At 40.0% G+C, this 15,967-nt stretch overlaps 2 protein-coding genes across 5 annotated transcripts; both read right to left on the bottom strand.

Annotated features, from left to right (window-relative positions):
- Positions 1 to 6,196: 6,196 nt before the first annotated feature.
- On the bottom strand, positions 6,197 to 9,537 carry spata4 (spermatogenesis associated 4). Of its 3 annotated transcripts, none has more exons than XR_007112870.1 (6): positions 9,337 to 9,535; positions 8,513 to 8,642; positions 7,431 to 7,549; positions 7,128 to 7,266; positions 6,722 to 6,823; positions 6,197 to 6,304 (listed from the first exon to the last, which is right to left on the bottom strand). XR_007112870.1 is itself a non-coding variant. In XM_047585503.1 (6 exons), exons 1-6 carry the CDS (start codon positions 9,435 to 9,437, stop codon positions 6,216 to 6,218), a joined length of 753 nt encoding a protein of 250 aa, XP_047441459.1. In that variant the 5' UTR covers positions 9,438 to 9,537; the 3' UTR covers positions 6,197 to 6,215. The 3 variants fall into 3 exon arrangements, 2 of the variants coding, with proteins under 2 accessions (XP_047441459.1, XP_047441458.1); XM_047585503.1 differs by having other exon boundaries at positions 7,046 to 7,266; positions 7,431 to 7,540; positions 9,337 to 9,537; XM_047585502.1 differs by having other exon boundaries at positions 7,046 to 7,266.
- Positions 9,538 to 9,896: 359 nt separating this feature from the next.
- Positions 9,897 to 15,758, bottom strand: asb5a (ankyrin repeat and SOCS box containing 5a). Of its 2 annotated transcripts, none has more exons than XM_047584439.1 (7): positions 15,397 to 15,758; positions 13,755 to 13,834; positions 12,555 to 12,662; positions 12,157 to 12,307; positions 11,323 to 11,457; positions 10,621 to 10,812; positions 9,897 to 10,532 (listed from the first exon to the last, which is right to left on the bottom strand). In XM_047584439.1, the coding sequence occupies exons 1-7, from the start codon at positions 15,599 to 15,601 to the stop codon at positions 10,405 to 10,407; spliced, it is 999 nt and encodes a 332-aa protein (XP_047440395.1). In that variant the 5' UTR covers positions 15,602 to 15,758; the 3' UTR covers positions 9,897 to 10,404. The 2 variants fall into 2 exon arrangements, with proteins under 2 accessions (XP_047440395.1, XP_047440396.1); XM_047584440.1 differs by lacking the exon at positions 15,397 to 15,758 and adding an exon at positions 14,450 to 14,888.
- Positions 15,759 to 15,967: the final 209 nt, after the last annotated feature.

A 15,967-nucleotide genomic window follows, 5' to 3' on the forward strand; every position in this document is an offset into this window, starting at 1 on the left:
TGAAAGCAGAACTGGGGTAAAGGCTGAGCTGCAGTCTAGACCTTCAGACTGGGTCATGTAGCCAGGCGTGATCCTAAATGTTGGTCACCATCACTGGCCTTGCCCACCCTCAGCACCCCTGATTCTCAGTCAGAATGGTAAAGTCCATCAAACCCCCCTACCCTCGCGGCACTGGCTCTACTGCATTAACTCAATCTCTCCTTGAATAAGGGAGGGGGGGCATCTGATTTCAAAATGGGATTCTCTTAATCGTATTAGTCATACAGATTCAATTATACAATCACCAAGGAGGTGTCACTGGATTCCTATAAAATAAATGCACCGCGCATGTGTAGACAAGAGGCAAAGCTGCTTTCCAGCTTTTGGAATTTTGGGATTCAAATCAAAAGATTATTTGATGTATGATGGCTTGAAATTTTGCAGCTTGTGCTCTAATTAAAAACCTTTAATAGATTTACAGCTTTACACGTCCTAGAAATGACAACTGTTGGTAAACTCCCTGAGTGTGTAAATAGTTAAAGATTGTAAAAGAAGACTTGCATGTTTAATGCCATGTGAAATATTGTGTCTCAAAACAAAACAGTGTGGCAGTTGGTTGCTAGTCGACAATCAAAGCTCTGGTTACCATGGTAACCCAGGTAACCCTGTATATTTCTCCTGTATGTTGGATTTGTTTCACTGTTTATTTCTCAGTGAAACAAACTCAGCATAAAAATATTGTAGCGTGGATGAAGCCAGCTTTTCTTACCATCAACTCAAATATACCCTCTTTGTTTCATATGTCAATCGCCTGTAGTCGTAGCCTCAATTGTGTTGCCGATTAGTTCAACTTGGTACCATCACTGCACCTGTATGAATTGCAACTCTTGACGCTGCTTGCCACTTTTTGTGTTGCACCCTTTTAATTTCCAAACAGCAGATCATAACGTGCAGGTTTCTCCAATGCCCACTCCCATTATAATAAGAATAATTTTTTATTTGTAAAGCACATTTCATTTCATGGTCACAAAATCCTTTAATAAGATAAAACAGTCCTCAGAGAAGTAATGTGAAATAAATTACTAAAACATGTCAAATAAAAGCGTTTATAAAGGTAGAAAAAATAGAGAAACGGCAGATGACGATGGCAGCCAAATTACTCTGCTAAAATATGGACAGATAGAGGGACGGATGGACAGACAGGAGGCACAGAGGAATAATTGGAAGGGGTACATTAAACTGTTGTGTAAATAAAATCTGACTTGATGTGAGCATGGACAGATGGGTGGATGGATAGCTGATCAGACAGGTGGATTAGATGAAACTTCCATGATCCTGGGGGGATGGGGTGTGTGTGTGTGTGTGGGGGTGGGGGGGGGGGGGGGGGGGGGGGGTCTTCTGCAGAAGAGAGCTGGTAGGCAATAGAGAAGAAAGCAAGCAAAGAGTTCTGAGAATAATATGAATACACAGATACACTGACATAACTTCCTCTGCCTCAGACAGCTTATTTCATAAGCCATAAGAAGAAAAGCACCATCATTTCTATGATGGTCGATGTTTCTGGTAATTATTCTTATGTTGTAATAATATATCACCGTCAAAACACAATTCCTTAATGTAACACATTTAATTAATAATTCAATTAGCCTCTCATAGTTTACAGGCCATCTTAACTACCCTCTATCCACTGAACGCCTCTTTGTGGTTAAATGTAGGAGCATAGCATTTTATTAATCAAATGAGCATGGCTGGATGGAAGGGGCTATCAACAGTGAGGTAGTCCACCATGGTCCAAACTGAAATATCTCAGTAATCATCAAATAAATGGATGAATGCAATTGTTGTGACTGATTTTAAGATGAAGATGAGGCTGATATTAGTGCTGTGTGCCGCAATAATTGGGCTTAGTGATCGAGTTTCACTTGCTTCTAGTGTTGTTTTGTTAACACTAGCCGGCTTCTTTTGTCCTGCATTTGGGTTCTTGATCATAACCTCTCACTGTAACACATCTTGTTCTGATGATCTGCTGCTTTTAAACTTTGAGCCATCCTTTGTGCAGGACAGTCACTGCTGCACATTTCCTAACACTCTAACACATTTCCAAAAATGAGTTGGCTGATATGTGTTTTTGAATGCGTTCCCTATTTTATGAAATGGAGGCTTGTGATTTCATTACATTCCCTCCATGGGTTGTGCATGCACACTCCCAAAAAGGTCTTGTCCCAGTCAGCTCTACCTTACCTGTGCAGTGTTTCAACTTGACTGAAGTTCACATCTGATCGTATCAGATCAGCTAGACCTCGCTGGCCAAAAAGGCTCTCAGTTCCTCAGCCCAGGTATGTTTCATCATGGTCAGCAAATTCTGAGAATCTCTGCGTCCAAGGGTCTTGTACCTTACCTGATGGTTGATCTCTACCTCATCATCAAGAAAGCTGTGGCAGTCAGGAAACACCCGGAGAGATATGAATAGGACATGGCTGCTTAGTGATTCTCACTAAGTACACAATCCACAGGCTGAGTCCTTTACAATTTACTCTGACGGCATTCTGGTGGCATTCACTGTACAGTTTTTGGATAAAACCATTTCAGCTGGGGCAAAAAGAAAAAAAAAAAGATTTTTGAACTGTGTTAAAAAAACAAAAACAAACAAACAAACAAACAAAAAAATGCAGATTTGGACAGTAGTTTGTGAATAAATCATAAAATTCCTAATTTGCACATTTAAACTTTAAAAATATTTAAATAACTGTCTTTTAAGTCACTGTTAACTAAGCGAGGTAACAAAATGGTGGCATGTGAAACTCTTTGCATGTATGGTATTTGAAACTGGGTGTCATGCATACTGACATGGTCTCCAGTACACATCTGACCAAGCACAGTCCAAATACCTGGATGTGTTATTGCCCGAGTCTGAACTACAAAGTACACATTTCTCATCTTTCTTGAGATCCACATCTTTCTTGTGTTTTTTAAGAGAGTTTACTTTTATGTGCAACAAAACTACTGTGACCAAGTCATTTCCCTTGTGGATCATTAAAGTGCAAGCGCACACAGTTTATTCATCCTGCCAAAGACCTCGCGTTCACCATGAGTACAGATGGTACCACCGGTTTGTATAAACTGTGCGCTTGTTGTGACATCCCAAACCACAGCACATCTGTGCTCGGATTCAGGACTCTACGGGCAAATAGAGACACGCTCCTGAGCCTTGGAGTTTACATCCCTCCTTCAGCAGACAAGGCAACAATGTGTAACAATATCCACACCACATGACATGGCACCGATCAATATATCAGCAATATAACAGAAAAAATATCACAATACAATTTTAAATTCTTAATATCAATTATTAATTAAGCCCCAATACTTTTCCGTGAAGTATTGGTGGTACCACACACATATGGTACTGCCAGTTTAAAGGTCTACTTTCTACTTTTGACTTTTTTCTTGAATTTTTGACTTTTTTCTCAAAGTCACAGTGCACGACGCAAAAAAAAAAAAAAATCTAATTTTTCCTCCTCTAATTTTTGTTTTCCCTCCTAGGTGACCCTAATACTCTTCTGTTGTGGGTAGTTCTTAAGATTTGCTCATACTTATGTGTCGAAGCTTCTGCAAAAGTATAAAGCTGACAGGGGCCTACACCACTAATCTGCTGTGTGATTTCTGTGCTCCTGTGTGGAGATTCTCTGTGTACATCAAACGATAGCCACTGGAACTGAGCGGATAATGTTGGTGCTGAAGCTGATACATACAGAATAACAGTTTTAGTACATGGTGTGTGTAACCACTGGACTGATAGGGTCATTACAGGGGGTTGGCTTTTGTTGTCATTTAGAAAAACCAGTAGTGGTAAGATAATGACCTCAGCTACCTACCTCCTGTCATACTGGTTTTAGTTATTCATTGTGCTGAGTTATTGTTGAGCTGTCACCATACTGGAGTCTATTCTAAAAACAGTGTAGCGTGCGAGGCATTTCCCTCTGTTGTTTTTGAAAGACCTTTCTCTTTGTATGATGTGGTATTTACTTTCTTTTGCTAAGGCCAAGTCGCTGAAATTAAATTAATTAGTTTAGTCTTTAAACTACAGTACTGCATTCGACTCTCAACGATTTTAAAAACTACAATATCCACTAGGCCAAATCCACTTTCAAGGAAAATGTCTGATATTTGTTTAAATGGCATTGTTTGCATGTTTCATATAAAAATAATATTCATTTGCACTTGTGAGTGACTCATACATTGTGCAGAAATTGAAAGTATGTGAATAAATAAAAACAGTTCATTAGTGGATGATGAACGAACACTCGTACACCATGACTCCTCACACAGATGTGTGGTGATGCTGACATACAGACACACAAGGTGCCCCACCCCTGACCTGGATAACACGGCCACACACTAGCTTACTGTGGCTTTGATAATAAGGGTGAGAGATTTGCTGGGGGGAATGGGGGAGGGCATTTTTTTTTTTTTTTCTAGGGGAATCCTCCGCTTGCAAAGCCTCACAATATCCCCGTGGCTAGTCGTGTTCCTGTCTGTGCTTCCAACAAAGCGCTGACCCCTTCCTCCTCCTGCTCCATCCCTTCGCCACTAGAGATTCCTTCACACTGGGTGCCATGGTGCTGATTGGAAAAATCAGCAGATGGTGAAACACTTTCTTAGGGCATTTCAGGCACCGTTGGTTTCTAACATAATTTATCTGGCATCTTCAATTTTCATCACAGATGTATTTTATATGTGAATTCAAGTATGTGTTAATGAAACTGAATAGTATCCATGCTCATGCAGCTTGAAATCGTATGGCCACTGCCTGTGCTTATGACCAACAGAAGGAGCCAAGGAACCACGTAAGTAAGCTTATTAGTGTGTCCTGGTCGCTCTCCAATATGGGCTTGCTAGTTGCCTTAGCAACCAGGCCTTAGATATTGCTCAGCAGAAGAAGTGCGTTGATGTAGAATAAATATAAACGTCAACCTCTCACCCCGTACATTGCTTTTTATGTAAAATACCCCTTCTCATTTTGCATCATAAAAAGGAAGACACGGTACATCACTTACTTCTGACTCAAGCTTTATCTTGCTGTATGGATCTTTCAGTGTAAAGCAGTGAATGTGAAATTCCTTCGCTCGTCGCCCTGCAGAGATCAACAGGCGACGGCGCGTTCCATCTTTAAGTGCCGATGTGTGTTCACGCCTAGTCAAGCTGAGGGAAATCAAAAGATACTGAAAGATTAACGAGGTCAGGTTTTCAGCTTCACTGAGGGAGGCAGGGAAAGAGGCTTTACCGACCATTGACTACCATGGAAACAGGATGGGTTGCTGTCACTGAAACAATGAGCTACATTATGGGCTGTTCAAATGTCAGATGTTGACATTTACTCTGACAAAAAAAAGTTTATAGAATGCTGTTGTATGCTGCCACATTTTATTTGCAGTCAATCCATGCAAACGATTGTGGTAAATTCTAGTGTGTTTCTATTGCAGCAATAAATTTCATGGTCATCTGCAGCTAATAGTCGGTGTGTCATGTCACTGCAGCATCGTCATATCTCTGTATTAAAAGCCCAGGCTCTTAGGCCACATGAGAAGCTAGGCAGTCAGCCAGAAACACTTATCATCCCGTCGTCCGTTTTTCACTAGCCTCACAGCTCAATCGTGCTGTACACTGTATCAATCTCAATGGGTTTGGCACCAGAAATAAGAACTTGTTCCAATACCTGTACAAAATCAAACGTAGCATAGCTTGTTTTGCTAAGGCAAAAGTAAAATCCATTTTTCAGTCAAGGGTGACAAAAATTGCAACATTAATGGCAAATAAAGAAAGAAGGATGGTAAAAGATGTTGTGTCTTTGTCGCAGTGATAAGATTTTACTCAATTGTGTTGATAACAACACAAACAGATGTGCAGGACAATATATACAGTGCCCACACTGATTAATGTCCTCTTTTTCTCAATGGTGCAGGTACAGCTACTTGCAAAATCCACTGAGGAGAACGATACAATGCTGCCACCTGCTGGTACACACAGACACAGCCCAAACATATTGACAAGTACTCTGTAATATTATATAAACCACTACAAACAATGAGTCATTTGACTTTCAGAAGGTACTCTAAATGCTTGTGTCACATAATAGTTACAAACAAGCTACAATTTACAGAACTATGACCACATAAGATACATCAAGTGACACACCCATTATGCAATGACAGAGGACTGTTATGCATTTGGTTTCTTTAATTGTTAACCTGTGAGTGTCTGGCAGGCTGATGCACTGTTATCTCCTTAAAGGAAACTCCACTCCATGTTGACAAAGTGTGCAGCTCTGGAAAATGGAATATAGATGGGTGAAAAGCAGCTACAGCTACAATGATAAATCAAACAAGTTATTCAGCCCCAAGGGAAAGAGCAGCCAAACTCTTCAATAATTTACAGTATGAATTCACAGTGAAATATAACCATTTGTGCATGGCCTCTGTGTTATAACTTCAAATGTTTTTAATAAGCAGCTAGCAATAGCATGGCAGATGCATTCAATGTTTAATTCTATAGCTCTTGAAATAACCATTGAAACACAGGCAGAATAAATGATCCTTGGAGGAGAGTAAAATTGCAGTCAGCTACTTTCCGCATTTTCATCATCGCTGTCATCTTTTACTCAAATGTGCCCTGCATCTAAAATGATGCATTTGAGCATGTTTGCAGAATCTGTATATGTGGAGAGAAAATACTTGGGGCATACTTGATGTTGTGACTCCCAATGCAGGGCTGTCATGACCCTGGCTAGATGGTAAGAGATATTTGGCTGTCAGCTGCCTTCGATTGGACTTCACTTTAAAACGTTCTGTAATCACACCCAAGCAAAATGGTCAAATTATAAATTAGTTTATAAATTAGAAACAATCCATGCAGCAAATGATGCACTTATCACTCACTCACTCACTTTCAATTTAACATGCTTAACATGGGTTTACAATTATTGTTATTACAATAAACAATGTGAAAGGTGTTATTGTAACTCAATCTGACATGCAGATGAAGTCTCAATTCCCTATAGAAGACCCACCAGGATTGAGAACCTTCTCTGCACGTTTGTGCACCAGGTGTTTGAAGAGGATGACTTCTGCCTTCATCTGATTTGTGCTTACGTCAGGCTTGGCCATGATCTCTGTGATTGTCAGATTGTTCTTGATGGATTTTGACGCTGTGGAGCGAGCCAGAGAGGGTAGGAGGCTCTGGTACTCTTGGTCGGTGAAGTCTAACTCTTGACCCTGAACATCACTGGGACTGAGAAGAGGTGAAAAATTGTGATAGCTTTTCTTCTCCCCACATCAGTATTAACAAAAATCTGACAATGAAACTTGTGGCAAAGTAACAGTACACTTGTATTCAATCTACCATCTACTTAAATCAGTTTAAGGGACATTACATACAGAGGTAAGAGGCCTTACCTATGATTAGTTAAAATACCGTAAACCTGCTGCACCAACAGCTCAGCTGCTCCTGGTTTACAATGAACTGTTCCATAAATGGCTTCTTTCATTAAGTGCAAATTCTGCTTCTGCAAGGACTAGAAAAACTTTAAGTGAACACTTAAACAAAGAAGGAAACCACATCTTGACACATGATTCAGATTCCACTTGCAGGTAACATGAATGCCACAGTGGTACTCCACTACAGTATATATTATTTTAGTATTATTATTTTGTTATTTTTAATTTAATATTTTTGGATCCCTGCTGCGAGAGAAACGAGAGAGAAACACCATGCGATAACACAATCCATGCCGCTGTTGCTATGCAACTGGCCAAACAACCGTATTGGACACAGTTTTTGCCAACTATTTTTGTATGTTTTTTCATAATTCTAATTCTGTAAATTTTTTGACTACACTTTTTATTTTTATTTTACTTTAATCTCATTTTATTTTATCTTTCTTGTGTTTACTTTAATATGCAACAAAGCTATGGTGACAAATTTCCCTTATTAATCATTAAATTCTGTCTAAGTCTATATGTTCTTTGTAGTAATAATTATATAGCATAATATCATCTCATCTCATGTCATCTTCTACTACCACTTATCCTCACTGGGTCGCGGGGGTTGCTGGAGTCTATCCCTGCTGTCATTTGGCGAGATGTGGGGTACACCCTGGACAGGTCTCCAGTCTATCACAGGGCCAACGCATAGACAAACAACCATTCGCACTCACACCTAAAGTCACCAAGCAACCTAATAAGCATCTCTGGAGGAGACCAGAGTACCCAGAGAAACGCCACACAGACACAGGGAGAACATGCAAACTCCCCCAGAAAGGCCCGAGCTGGACTCAAACCTGGACTATATAGAATAATATATAAAATAATTTGGTAGAATAACTTGTTATGCTAATTCAATGGCCAAAAACAAGTTGGAGAAAATGAAACAGTCTGGCATGCCAAAATTTACCTTCAGAATGTACTCGTATGCCAGCTGAACTGAGTAAAGAAGTATTCCTTCACGGCTCATTATATTTTTGGATTCCTCCTCTTACCCGCTGTATCTGGCTCCAGTTCCACTGCTTGGCAGAAAGTGATGTTCCTTTGTCGTATGAATGCATTGAGAAGTCTTGGGGGTAATAATGAGAAAATATCTCTGCCATAAGGTACCCGCTGGAGAAATCCCTGGAAATGAAAAATAGAGATAAAAGCCTTAGTATACTGTCTCCACCAGTGGAATTTACTTTAAGAAGGGCAGCAATAGAAAGTATCGTAAATCCTTGATTTACTATATTTAGTGCTGTCATTCTTTGAAAACCAATCCCATAGGGTCCTCTGGCCTTTTTTAAAATGATTATTTTATTGATATATTGTTTTATTTACAATCCTTGATTATTCTGCACGTCAATATCATTGTCCAACTGCATATGTTCTGTGTGACACTGAAAGACTACTGTCACTGAAACTACAATGGGTCCCTTTCCAGGTAAAATAAACAAATCACATATAGTGAAGCAATGCTCCATCAAAATGTTAAAGAAGAAACTATTTTGTACTTCTGTTTCAAAATGAACAATAGTGAAACGCTAGCATGCGGTTTTACAGGTGTAGTTGTTGATTTTATTTATATTAGACATTCTGTTTACTTTTGTGATAAATGCATTCAAATTACTAATAATCCATATAGCTAGCTAATGCTAATCATCAAGGCAGTTTAACACTTGTCAAACCGTGAATAACTTGACAAAAAATTTTACTCAGTAGTTATCTTTGCTCTTGCGAACAGCAAAACCAGTAAATTAGCTAGCAACAGTCGTGTTGTAGTTGTGAGAGGTTTGCGTTTTGTTTGTCCCGCCCCCCTCCAAAGTAACCGCCTCACCTGCGCACATTCCTCGGATAAAAGGACATGTGGAGGCTTTGCAGCCACTTCACGGTTTCTGACGGCAGGCCTGTCTTTTTGGGACACTGGGCGTCATGCATGTTGCAAACCAGTAATGTTACTGATCTGTGATCAACCTGCCTTTGCTCTTATTTTCGAGCCACTCTAGACACTTTTTGTTTATGTTTCCATGACAACTGAAGCTCGTCGTCTGGTTGCTGTGGAAGCACACACACAACCACAGGGCTTTGCTGCCCTCTAGAGGATTGAAGTACTGAAAATTAAATTAATAAAAAATAGGAATATTTCCAACCTGCTACTTCTGTTCGGACTATCTTATCCATACTAATTAGGAGCAATTGTGGCATTAGCGTTTGTCTCAGCAATAGAAATAAACATCTGGTGTGCATTTGCTCATACTTTACATCTGAGATTTTCCATTTAGTTTGGCCTCAGCAGTTGCTAGTGCTCAGAAATCTAAAATGGGTCAAATTTGTTTTCCCCAGTAACACAGCCACCAACAGTATGTGTGTTGCAAAAGCAAAAACATTTCAAATACATTGTGTTTCCAAACCAATTTTAATAACCTAGCAGGGAATTAGATAGAAAACGTGAAACAACAACAATACTCCTTCTATATTCCTTACATATAATGTGCATTTATATGATATCATGATCTCATGTAAAGTTTTTAAAGTGCATCACTCTCGGGTAGCTGTTTAAACTGTTAAGGCATTTTCTAAACACCACAGAAGAAGAAAATTAAATAATATGCATGATGTACTTTTTTCTCTGTAATGAATCCAGGCAACACTAAGCCTGGAAGCTCATTTTAGCAGCTTCACATTCATCCAGGTCCACACATGGGAAACAGGCCAGCTCAGCACAGCTTGGTACTGTCAGCTACTCAGTGGCCCCTCTGTGGCTAATTCAAATTAATTGCTCTCACTGTGGTGACTGGTAGCTAAAATGAAAGTTAGGACAAGTTCGTGGAGTTAATGTGCTGTTGGTGTCAAAGGCTTAATTCTGGGAGTCCCACTTAGGCAGACGCTGGGACTGCTGTGCCTGTCAGTGGTACTGCAGGTAGCTCTTGATCCTGTTTGGCAGGGGAAGGTGAGAGAGAAGGTGGAGTCTGTCGCGGCCGACGCAGTTTCTGATGCACTGACGACACAGCTGGCTCAGTAGACGTGGTGTAGCTTTGAAAATGAGATGATGAGGAATTATTTAAGATTGATGTCGAATTCATGATCGGAGTGCAACAAAGGTCAGAGACTCAACTCATACCTTCGTAGAGCAGAAGGAAGCCCTCTGTTAGACTGCTGGGTGGAGCCACGTCTACTGGCCTCTGAAACTCTGTGTTCCTGGCGTTGATATCTGCGCCAAAGTCCAACAGCAGCTTCACTACGGCCGTGCAGTCTTTTTCTGCGGCTGCATGTAAGGGCGAATCCATGGATTTGCCTTTCTGTACATTTGCACCTGTATGGAATACAAGTTGATAACCCACAGACACAGCACAGTGACAAATGTTTGCACATTCAAATGCATTCATTGTTAAATATAATCAGTTAGTGTTGGTATTACTATGTGATGTACATTTTACATTAACATTTGTAAATTAACGTGACATGCCTGTCTACCCACTGCATTGTCCAGAAATTATCATTTTTATCATTATTATTATTTATTTAAATTTCTTCAATTGTTCTGCTTGTTTACTAAGGCTATTTACTACCAGTTAAGACAATGGTTTGCAGTTTAATTTAGTCTAGTGCAGTTTAGTCTTTACCTTAAGTTATTTTAATACGTATATAGCTTCAGTTTAAATGGGAAGGTTTAAATGCTTCTTGGGGTCTGGATTTTAAACTCACATATTTGCTATATGTATTTTTGCGTTATACAACACATGTTTGTGCGAGTGTGTGTTCATATAGAATAAGTGCCTGTATGTATGGAGACGTAATGATCGTCACAGTGCTGCGAGCTGACCTTCCCTCAGGAGTTTCCTGGCACACTCCAGCTCTTGGCAGACGCATGCCGTATAGAGAGCTGTGCCCAGGTGAGGGATGTCCATGTCCACATCTGCCCCCCAAGTCACCAGAGCCTCCACACAACCGTAATGACCTGGAAGTAATGGAGCGTGAGGACAGTAATCAGTAAGTGACAGTGCGAGATAATTCTCCAAGCTGTGCAGCTCTCCGGTCGTGTTGGGATTTATATTTAAAGCTGTTTTTCACAGTGCAGGTTTGTTGGAAGGGGCTTTATAGTGCAGCAAAAGACACAAATACAGGTTGGAAGATGAGATCGCGTGTAACCTATAACTAGGAAAGTTATATAACAACGTAATTCAAAATGACAGATATCGACTTAAATTGTACATCAACTAGCACAACTCAAAGTTAAAACAAGACAAGTGGGCTGACTTGAGTTTTCTTGTTTCACCATTATAAAAATGGCTTCTTCACTTCTGAGTGACTGCCTGGGAGTTTAGATCATTTCTTTTTTTGGGTTGCTAACAGACCCTAGTTGTACTGCATTCAAGTGCATGCCACCTGTAGTTTCATCAAATAAAATCCTCCCCTTCAGTCATTCAGAACTGATGACGCGTCTTCAAGAAAACCCAAACAAGTCCAGTTCTGTTTTTAGATATCTCATGACCTGTATGTCTGTGAACCTCCACAGATTTATTGGCTGAAACCGCATGTTTATATTTAGCATGCTTGCATGTTCACACAAAACTGTGTAGTTGTAAGACAAATCCTAAATTTTAGTTCATGCATTTTCCCATGCAGAGTTGTTTCGATTTTTTTCGTCTTTATGTACCTTTGCTGGTCGCTTCATGTATCGGTGAAGGATGGTACACAAGACTCTGGGATTTTGCTCCATTTTCCAAAAGAATTTCAGTGCATGCGACACTGCCCACTGTACAGGCATTGAACAGAGGGGTGACTCCATCAATTGTAGAAGCATTGACCTGTAAACACATTTTCTTTTTATTGTTATTTTTAGGCCCTGTTTAACCATGCAAGCTGACTAATTGCAACAGCCTGGGGAGACAGTTGAAGGGGAACGACGGCTTAATAGCTCTTTGGTGACTTTAGATGGAGAGCGACGCATTGCTCATTTGTTATATCCACCCAGATTTTCCCAGCCTTGGAAATTACATTTGACCTGTGCAGCTTTGCAGTATTAAAGAGTCACCAGGCCAGTATGCGACTTACATTTGCTCCTGCGTCGATGAGAGCTCTGGCACAAGCAACATGGTCTCCAAGACAGGCCTCGTGAAGGGGCGTCACGTGGTCTATAGTCAGAACATTGACATTGTGACCCTGGAAACAGAATCAAACAGCCACACATATTTAACGTCGGCAGACATTTCAGGCAGCATTAAACAGTTTGTGACCTTTGTCAACCTCTGTTGGTGAACACAAGCAATTGCAAGAACACTAATAAGGTTTATCTCCCCCTTTAAAACAGACTCATCCTCCACGGCATTAATGTCAGTAATCGACAAACTGTGCTGTGAAGTCTCATCTCAACAACAGCTGATTAATAAGCCTGCTAATTAAAGTGTAGATCCAACGTAAGGCGACTAAAGGGCTGATAAACCACCATGTGAAATCCTGTAATGATATCACAGCTTTCTCATGAATTTGCCTGACTTGAACAAGGAATTCATTGGGCTTTGCAGCTTAAAGTTCTTCATCTACAAGAAAATAAAAACACCAAATGGAGATTGTTCCCAGTTTTTCTTTGCAAACATATTAGTAGACTCTATTAATCAACAGCTCTTTAAACCCCCCTCACATCATACAGTGATTATATATCATTGCATGGCATTCAAATCAATTAATTCACATAATGATATTTAGTAATTGAGCATTTAAACATTTCTGCAAACACTAGTGTTCAAGAAGTAGTTGAACAGTTGGAACAAGCAGCTGCAGCTGTGTGTAACATCACAGTCCACAAAGTCATCAATAATTGATGTACTATGGGTCTACTGAATATACCAGTAAAAAAAAAAATTCTTGGGACACATTGAGTAAGTATACTATGGTGTAATCTTGAATCAGGTAGCAATTCTATACAAATTTGATCAATAATCAATTTGACAACAGATGATCTGAGCATGACATGGAGGAACGTCACGGTGGGTCAAGTTTTGATTGTGCAAAAGTGTTACCTCAAAATACTTAGGAAGTGTAACACTTGACTGAACTTCCAATTTCTCCATCACCACATTTCTCCATGTTTTTATTGCCGATATTAGAGTGATTTGTGCAGTTAACATTAAAAAAAAAAAAAAAAATACCTGTGTCTCTGACCGAAAAACACTTTTGCCTGCAGTTAACTTGACATACAGTATCTGTGCAGATGTTAATGAACACAACCGTCCTGGTGGATTGTCTAGTCCTAACCTGTAAAATGAGGGTTCTCAGTGCCAGAAGGCGTCCCTGACAGGCAGCATCATGCAGGGGTGAGCGGTCTGCCCAGGATCCTGTGTAAGAAAGAAGAATTCAGTGCTTACTCTGGCTTTATTAATATTTACCACATTCTTTTCTCCAGATTTTTTTTTTTTTTTTTTTTTTACAGTCACAGACAGAGCAGAAGAAGTTACACACTGTGCAAGAAGATAATATTGAAAAACGACCTCTGCAGTACATTAAACACACAGGTAGTCTATATACCTTTTTGTACCAGTGACACAGAAGCACCGGAACTTATCTTGTACGATCACCTACTATTCAACTTTATGTGCCAGTGAAAACATTGTTGATTTGATGTTACGATGAAATGATTTTCATCCTCAAATCCTAAAGTATTTATCATAAGCTATATTATCATCATCCTTGGTCCATTACAGCTACCCCGTGAAATTCATTTCACGAGTTGAATTTTCCAAATTGATATTTTACCTTTTTAGGCCACATTTATACACTTCATGCCCCAGGAGTTAATGCACAGAGCAGCATATGGTTATGTGACTAACGGTGCTTGAAAATTCCCGATGCATTAAACTGAGCACTATCACACTCTATTCAAATGACAAATTAATGTAAACTTGAGAAACCGGCTGTGGTTTAATGCAGGAAAAAAATCCCATTAAGTACACCTGAGTCAATGTCCAGAATAACAGCCGATGCGTTCCACACGTTTTCGTCATCATTATCCTCTTCCTCCATTTGATTTAAAAGTGAAAGATAATCATAGACTTATGATTTCTATTAAATTCATGCTATTTTATTCATGCAGCCTATTTTCCTTGAATGACGTTAATTTGAAATACGAGCACAAAGGACCAGCTAGAGACATCAAACGGAATTCTTAGAACAAGGAAGACCATATCTACAGCACCATGACTAATACCCCGAGCTTAGCTAATTAGTATTCCATGGAGTGCATACACTTTAAATTAAACATCCCCATGAATGATAGCTACAGATTATGTTGTCGCCGCGTCTCTCCTCGCCCAGAATGTGAATCTTCGAAGCGCCTGTCCCTGAGAATGTGGAGTGTTGTTTTGGTCGCTTGTCTGGGTGTGAAAGGGTGGACTGCATAGCTGGGAATGGAAACTAGGGCAGGATGCAGGTGGGGGATGGTGGGAGGACGGGGGGATGGGGGGTGGGGGGATATCATGACTGTGTTCTATTAATACATTAGAGAGAAAGAGCTGCTGGGCCAACAGTGTCTTCGTTTAATACCGAATGTACAGCTCAAGATTTATAAGGAGCTATTAAGCTAATGAAAGAAAAGTAGGTTATCGTTCATATCTAGAGTATGTGTTAATGGGAACACAATTAATGGCTTTAATACTCATTGGATTAGCAATGCAGAATTTATAGCTCATTTGTAAACAGGAATTGTAAGAGTGTGGAGTTCGTTCATTTGATTTTATTGGAAACCTCTGACCTTATACAGCGGAGGACAAACATGTTGCTTGGGGTGCGGGGTAAACACATTGGTATTGCTGTCACTGAATTTGCCTTCATCATATCTAAGACAAATAAACCACCTTCAGCAAAGAAAAACAACTTCGTTTAAGTGTCTAATAGTACTCACTGTGCTGTTGACCATAATCATAGAACTCTGCTGATATCCTGGCAGCCTCTTTACGGTTTCCTCTGACAATGTAGAAGTATGTAAGCAAGTTGAGAGAGATCTTAACAAAGAGCTTAAAGCAGAACAGTGCCAAGATGCTGAGGTAAACATTGGACAACTGGGCCGCGAAGGGCTTGTTGGTGAGTTCCTCTGCTTGGTCTGACATTATTTCCTCTCGCACGTTACAGAAGAGCTTTGGGTATGGTGAAGGCAGGATCAGATGCCACTCCAAAAAGCACGAGAGTAGCCTGCGTTTTTTTTTTTTTTTTTTCTCCCAGTGTACCGACTGGTTGGCTCGTCCTGTCAAAGTACAGGCTGGAAAAAATGCTCTGCAGCTGCTACTGTGCCCGAGTGCAGCTACTCCAATGTTATTCTGCCCTGTGAGTGGGTGGTCACAAGTTATATAAATTTTAAACTTACATACCTGTTTCACATCCAGTGTGACTTCTTTTTACACCCTCACAATAGCATTAAAAAAATGCGATGCAAATATATACAAATATCAAATTTAGTGCTGAAATGCAGCATTTAA

Source organism: Mugil cephalus, chromosome 5 (assembly GCF_022458985.1).
Source record: "Mugil cephalus isolate CIBA_MC_2020 chromosome 5, CIBA_Mcephalus_1.1, whole genome shotgun sequence".
Classification (NCBI taxonomy): domain Eukaryota; kingdom Metazoa; phylum Chordata; class Actinopteri; order Mugiliformes; family Mugilidae; genus Mugil; species Mugil cephalus.

Coding starts and splice junctions, on each gene's coding strand:
- asb5a (XM_047584439.1), bottom strand. CDS start 15,601: ATGTCAGACCAAGCAGAGGAACTCACCAACAAGCCCTTCGCGGCCCAG. Junction 13,835..15,396: donor TGATTATGGTCAACAGCACA/GTGAGTACTATT, acceptor TTTCTTACACAG/GATCCTGGGCAGACCGCTCA. Junction 12,308..12,554: donor TCATCGACGCAGGAGCAAAT/GTAAGTCGCATA, acceptor ATGTGTTTACAG/GTCAATGCTTCTACAATTGA.
- spata4 (XM_047585502.1), bottom strand. CDS start 9,437: ATGCATGACGCCCAGTGTCCCAAAAAGACAGGCCTGCCGTCAGAAACC. Junction 7,267..7,430: donor GGTATTTTAACTAATCATAG/GTAAGGCCTCTT, acceptor ACCTCTTCTCAG/TCCCAGTGATGTTCAGGGTC. Junction 6,305..6,721: donor ATTGGGAGTCACAACATCAA/GTATGCCCCAAG, acceptor TCCATTTTCCAG/AGCTGCACACTTTGTCAACA.